Here is a 7588-nt window from a genome sequence, read left to right as displayed (position 1 = left end):
CTGGGCTGGAGGAAGAACAAGCTGGAATCAAGATTGCTGGGAGAAATATCAATAACCTCAGATATGCAGATGACACCACCTTTATGGCAAAAAGTGAAGAGAAACTAAACAGCCTCTTGATGAAAGTGAATGAGGAAAGTGACAAAGTTGGCTTAAAGCCCAACATTTAGAAAACTAAGATCATGGCATCGGGTCCCATCACTTCATGGCAAATAGATGGGGAAGCATTGGAAACAGTGACAGACTTTATTTTCCTAGGCTCCAAAATCACTGCAGATGGTGACTGCAGCCATGATATTAACATACACTTGCTTCTTGGAAGAAAAGCTATGACAAACCTAGACAGCGTATTATAAAGAAGAGACATTACTTTGCCAACAAAGGTCCGTATAGTCAAATCTATGGTTTTTCCAGTAGTCATGTATGGATGTGAGAGTTGGACTATAAAGAAAGCTGAGTGCTAAAGAATTGATGCTTTTGAACTGTGGTATTGGAGAAGACTCAGGAGAGTCCCTTGGGCTGCAAGGAGATCCAACTAGTCCATTCTAAAGGAAATCAGTCCTGAATAATCATTGGAAGGACTGATGTTGAAGCTAAAACTCCAATACTTTGGCCACCTGATGTGAAGACCTGACTCATTGGAAAAGACCCTGATTCTGGGAAGGGTACAGAGGAGGATGAGATGGTTGGATGGCATTACCGACTCAACGGACATGAGTTTTAGTAAACTCTGGGAGCTGGTGATGGACAGGGAGGTCTGGCATGATGCAGTCCATGGAGTTGCAAGGAGTCAGACATGACTGAGCAACTGAACTTAACTGAACTGACTGAAGGATCTTGATAATATTTTATAAATAAATAAACACTGTGAATATATGGGAAAAAGTCAATATTTTAAAGAATGTTATTAGAACAGATAAAAATGTTATATTCAATATGAGGAAAAACAACTTTGCAAATTCTATAAAATTATATTATCTATAAAAGTGAATAACATATAAGAGACAAAAGACGTTTTGTGTAAAGATATCTCTTTACTTTGTCAAATTAAATATTCACATTTAATGACAATACTTAAAGCTCTATTTGCTTATTTACTTAGATTCCAGATATAAAGCTAAATAATTGATCAAAAGGGAGTGAGAGGTTATTTTGTGCTGACAAGACATGTATGAAAGAGAAATACTCATCTCATGGCTCATAGCCCTTGGAAGCTTTCCCTGTGGGAAGAGGAGATCTGAAAAATCCCAGGTGTACTTAATCTCAGATTCCTCTAGTCAACGAACTGGAATCAACAATCCTCCAAATAAGAAAAACGGTTAGGTAACTGTGGCTCTTTCAGTGAACCTTTTCATTTTCATATAAACTAGGCACAGAACACATACGGCCTAGGAACTACTGAGTGTGAGACCTGAAGAGTGATAGGAAGGTCTCAGGTAACCCCCCGTATCTGTAGCTATGATGTGAGCTCTACCACGATGAGGCAGATGATTTTTTCTGTGATGAGAAAGCAGATCTGTCAAAACAGTATCATTATCATTAATGAGTATCTGTCACTAGTTAATCACTAGATCAGTAACTCCAGACTTATGAAAGCATAATACAAATACATATGCACATAATATAAATATTTATTTATTAACAGAAGCTTTACAAAATAGCTGGAAAAAAGTGACACATTTCTGAAAGGAGAAGAATTTAGAATTGGTAATGTCAGGATGTCATTGAAAGAAAATTTCATACCATTTTATTCAAGAGATTTAGCAGTGATCCTCATAAGTAAAAGGAGAAACAGAAGTGGATGATGTTAAAAGTTCCCAACATCTGAGGGACTGCGTGAGGATAGTTCACATTTCTCCTTAGCTTGAATTACTTCCCACTAACCTTCTTAGTGCCCACATAACTTCTTTGTTTCGCAAGGTGTAGATCAAAGGATTAAGTGAGGGTGTCACTACAGTGTAGAAGAGGGTGAGGAATTTACTGTAATTCTGTGTGAATTTGCTTTTGGGTTGGATGTAGACAGAAATTATTGTCCCAAAAAACAACACCACAACAATTAGGTGGGACCCACAAGTCCCAAATGCTTTCCTCCTGCCTTCAGTGGATTTTATCCTCAGCACACTCCTAACAATGCAGCCATAGGAGACCAGAATAAGCCCCAGAGGTATTTCCACATAGAAAACAGAAGCTATGGAGAGCTCATTTTCCAGGAAGGTTGTGTTCACACAGGCAATCCTAATCAGGGCAGGCTCCTCACACATGAAATCATCCACCATATGATGGCTGCAGAAAGGCAACTGGAAAACAAGGATGGTCTGAACCGTGGACTGGACAAAACCACTGATCCAGGCCAGAGCTGCTAGCTGCTGGAGAAGCTTTGGATGCATGATAACTCCATAGTGGAGGGGTCGACAGATAGCATTGAAGCGGTCATAGGCCATAACAGTCAGCAGGATGCACTCTGTGGAGCCCAGCCCCAAAGCAACAAACAGCTGGATCACACAACCAGTGTAGCTAATGGTCTTGTCAGGCCCCTTGAGATTCCAAAGCATTTGTGGGACAATACTGGTGGTGAAACAGAGGTCCAGGAAGGAGAGATTGGAGAGGAAGAAATACATGGGCGTGTGGAGTTTGGGGCTAAAGTACGAGACCAGTATGATTGCTGTATTCCCCATCAGTGTCAGAATGTATATGATAGAGACGACGAGAAGGAGCACCATCTCCAGGTGGGGCTGGTCAGAAAAGCCCAGTAAGATGAAACCGGCTAGAGTGCTATCATTTGTTCCTTTCATTGCTTAATGGTGAGTCACCTTTCCTGATCATTCCTGTATTCTTCTTGTGGGAAAGAAAGCCAGATATCATAACCCAAAATATATGACAAACTAAGTTATGAGCACTAAGTCACTGAGCACTTTGACACTGTTTTTTTTTATATAAAGAAACACCAGAGTAAAATTATGCAAAATAAATAGTATAATAGGTTGTCTTCTTACAAAGAGACACACAGAATCTAAAAGCACCAAATGCATTGCAAGGAAATGTATAAACATAGAATAGACTTTAGAGAATAACCCAGAACAGATTAGAGAAGTATTCCAAATTCTCTGAAGACAAAATACACTGGCCATCAATGGGCATATTGTGAAAAACCAAAGAAATGGAAAGTAAGATGATTGTTACACGTATACACACATGATAGATGACAGATATAAAAGAAAAAGATTGACAAATACATTGAGTAAGGAAGAGTCTGAGAAACAAAGCATATAGAATTCAAAATGTGGAACAAAATAGGAATTGTTAGAATTTTCAAAAATAAAATATTAGTGATAATTACATTAGCATTCATTGTTTTTCTGTGAAGCAAATAAATACTGATACAGTAAGTGTGGAGGAAAACTTCTGAATCTCCCATTTGAGTCACAGCTCTGCTATTTTGTGAATATATTCTCCAGGAAATTCTATTTACAATCCCCAAAAAGCAAGCTCTACCCCATATGACATGAATAGGTCACATGCTTCAATGTAGTTTTGTGACAAGAGTACATGAATTCAGCCACTAATGCAATCCAGTGACCTTTCCTCAAGTAAGTTATGTTGAATTTATCAGTGTCTTTGCACTATTAACTTGCAAAGATCAAGAAACACAAGTATGAAACTTTGTACTTCCGAATGGTCAATTTTGAAGTCTTCAAAACAGGTACAGTCATTTATCTTGGATACTGAATCTAAACAAGTTGCTTAAAAACAACTGAATAAACAACAAAACCATTCAATGACAATTACTGATCTCCCCTTAATTATTCTAGCAAGAAAATTAAACTTACTTCTAAGAATTCCTCACCTTTATAGCACCTCTCAGGGAATTATTGCTCAGTCCAGTTTAGAGAGAATAAGTGGCTTATTTTTTTTTTTTTTTTGGCATCCATAGAAATAATCAGTTGCATTTTAAATTTTGGCCAAGACAAAACTCTCATGTGTTTTGCATAGAGGATGATAATTATTTCCCGAACTATAGCAAAAGAAAGAAACTGATCTTGGTGGTCGCACTGGTTAGCATTTTTCTATCTGTCCACGCATTTTGGTGGTAAAATTAAAACCCCAAGTGTTATGATGCACCAAAATTGACATTGACCTTACCTGGCTAAATTTCCTCTATATTCAGTAAAGTGTAAAACAACTGTGCTTTTGAAAGATCCAACATCTCCTGGGGAAAAGACAGCAGGTGAGTGGCCTCACTTTGCTTGATGTAACTCTACAATGTAACACTATTTTCTCATGTATTTATCTTACAAGAAAAACCAACCATTTCCAAACAGACACCACACTAAATCTGGTCTCACTCCCATTCACGTTTCTGTTCTTAATCAAGATGAGGATAAAAGGATTTATATCTGCAAAGAGATGAAGCTCGGAAGTATTCCATAATTAAGAATAAATGTCAGTTTATACATGAAAAACTGCTTTTGTTCGCTGCTAAAGGCAAGTAGTTCTGGATTTCCTCAAATTTTAAATTTGATTTTCTTTTTTCCCCCCACCTAAACAGCAAAGTACTACTTTCCAGAAGGAATGGCAATCCATCTGTGGAGGTTCTTGGGGATTTTGATGAAAAGTTCATTCATGATCACAGATCTAGGACAAGCAGTGGAGGAACCCCACGTGTGCAGTTGGTTGGCTCCCTTTTTCCTGTCATCTCATGGTTCAAGTCTCTTCAGATGGATGGTGGTTAGCTTGCTTACTCTGCACACACCTCTGGAGTTCTTCCCAGGCAACTTCCCGTCATTATAATAGAGAGGAAGACATTCCCCGGAGAGAGCAGAGCCATGGAGACTGTGCTTCTGTTGCTGCTGAAAGACAATTGTGCATCAACTTCTAAACACACATGTGCAAAATTGTCAATGTTATTTAGATAGTATCTTAAGACTTTTACTTTTTGAAATTAATTCATTAAAATTGTTATTAGTTAAACTCAGTTTTGAACATAATATGGAGACATGCATATATCTGTAAATATGTGCTTGAAGTTTACACACAATTCATGAAGATCCAAGAATATATCTATAGACTTCTGGGTAAGAGGAAATCTTGGGGAAGAAGTGGAGTCTAGTATCTAGTGTAAAAGGGGAAAGACTATTGCAAATTCATGAACTCTTCTTAGAAGTGGCTAAACATAAAGTTTTTATATCAGAAAAGATTTATGCTACACACATAGCATTGTTATTACTTCTGGAAGAATTGGCATTGTTTTATAGTTGCTTTTAAAACACATGGTGTACATCCTGCTTTGTGTGAAGTGATCTACTGTGTGCAATTTATTTTTAAAGTGGATATAAGTTTATGTGTAGAATAATACATGCATATAATTTGAAAATAAAGTTCATATCTTGAAGTGTATCCAAATATTCAACCTAGTAAATTTGAAGATCTAATTGGTTTTATTGAATGAGTCATGAATTGGGCAGCGTCCCATTTATCAAGTAGAGAAGAGCTGTACAAAACAGGAGGAATTTATATGCCAAAGGGGAAAGAGTGGCTTGTTGCAGGCTAAGTTCACTTGCATGAGAGGAATGGTCTGGGTCTATGTGTCAGGTTACCTCACTGGTGCTGACTAGAAAATTACAGACTGATTAAGACTACATTGCTTGGAGATGGTGTATTTAAATAAGACTACATTGCTTGGGGATGGTGTATTTAAATTAGGTACTTGGTCTTGGTTTGCTGAAGTGGTCTCAGAACAGCTGACTCCATCTGGGGCCTTTTGTTTCTCTTTTCAGTTCAGTTCAGCTCAGTTTGGTCGCTCAGTTGTGTCTGACTCTTTGCAGGTCATGGACTGCAGCACGCCAGGCCTCCCTTCCATCACAAGCATGGAGAGCCTGTTCAAACTCATGTTCATCAAGTCAGCTATCCAACCATCTCAGCCTCTGTTGTCTGCTTCTCCTCCTGCCTTCCATCTTTCCCAGTACCAGGGTCTTTTCCAAGAGTCAGTTCTTCGAATCAGGTGGCCAAAATATCCTGAGTTTCCACGTCAGCATCGTTCCTTCCAATGAATATTGAGGACTGATTTCCTTTAGGATTGACTGGGTTGGAACTCCTTAAGTCCAAGGGACTCTCAAGAGTTTTCTCCAACACGCCAGTTCAAAAGCATCAATTCTTCAGTGCTCAGCTTTCTTTATGGCCCAACTCTCACATCCATACATGACTACTGGAAATGCCAGAGCTTGACTAGACCAATCTTTGTCAGCAAAGTAATACCTCTGCTATTTAACATGTTGTGTAGTTTGGTCATGGCTTTTCTTCCAAGGAGCAAGCATCTTTTAATTTCATGACTGTAGCCACCGTCCATACTGATTTTGGAGCCCAAGAAAATAAAGTCTGCCATTGTTTCCATTGTCTCTCCCCTATTTGCCATGAACTAATGGGACCGGATGCCATGATCTTAGTTTTCTGAAATGCTGAGTTTTCAGCCAACTTTTTCACTCTTCTCTTTCACCTTCATCAAGAGACTCTTTAGTTCTTCTTCGTTTTCTTCCATAACAGTCATGTCATCTGTGTATCTGAGGTTATTAATATTTCTTTAACATATTGTTTCTGTTGTAACATTGAGTAAAAGTCTGAATAGCATGAAATTTGATTCTCCATACCCTTACTCCTGTCTCTCACAATATTCATCTTATGTTCATTCAGTAGAAACCCAGCAGTTTCCAAATATTTCTTCCTTTCATTAAATTTATGGAAATTACACCATATACTTCTCAAAGTCCAACTTAAATCTCATCTTTCACAAATGTGTCTTTCATGTTCTAGTTAATGAAAGTATGAGAAACGGAGATCTTTTAGGGAATTAAAGTACTCTATTATATCTAGGGGAGAAAGAGTATAATAGAAAATGACAAGAAATACACGTGAAAGATTTTAAAAAGGACCATATCACAAAAGGACAGATATATATCATGCTAAGGAAGTTGGACTTCCTAATACCCCTAGGAGAGTTTTTCATATTAGATAAGATCACAGACAACTAGCCAACCTGATCACACTGACCTAAGCCTTGTCTAACTCAATGAAACAATGCCATGCTATGTGGGGCCACCCAAGACAGATGGGTCATGGTGGAGAGCTCTGACAGGATGTGGTCCACTGGAGAAGGGAATGGCAAACCATTTCAGTATTCTTGCCTTTAGAACCCCATGAACAGTATGAAAAGGCAAAAGGATAGGACATTAAAAGATGAAAACCCTAGGTCGGTAGGTGCCCAATATGCTACTGGAGAAGAGTGGAGAAATAACTCCAGAAAGAATGAAGGGATGGAGCCAAAGGAAAAACAACTCCCAGTTGTGGATGGGACTGGTGATAGAAGCAAGGTCTGATGCTGTAAAGAGCAATATTGCATAGGAACCTGGACTGTTAGGTCCAATAATCAAGGCAAATTGGAAGTGGTCAAACAGGAGATGGCAAGAGTGAACATCGACATTCTAGGAATCAGCAAACTAAGATGGACTGGAATGGGTGAATTTAACTCAGATGACCATTATATCTACTACTGTGGGTAGGACTCCCTATGGAGAAATGGAGTAGCCATCATAGTCAA

At 38.5% G+C, this 7588-nt stretch overlaps 1 protein-coding gene across 1 annotated transcript; it reads right to left on the bottom strand.

Annotated features, from left to right (window-relative positions):
* Positions 1–1859: 1859 nt before the first annotated feature.
* Positions 1860–2792, bottom strand: LOC133059121 (olfactory receptor 2H2-like). Its single transcript, XM_061146156.1, has one exon. It carries the CDS (start codon positions 2790–2792, stop codon positions 1860–1862), a length of 933 nt encoding a protein of 310 aa, XP_061002139.1.
* Between the last annotated feature and the right edge of the window lie 4796 nt (positions 2793–7588).

Source organism: Dama dama, chromosome 7 (assembly GCF_033118175.1).
Source record: "Dama dama isolate Ldn47 chromosome 7, ASM3311817v1, whole genome shotgun sequence".
Taxonomy (NCBI): Eukaryota; Metazoa; Chordata; class Mammalia; order Artiodactyla; family Cervidae; genus Dama; species Dama dama.
Note: the sequence above shows the minus strand (reverse complement) of the source record. Positions and strands in the feature narration are given on the sequence as shown.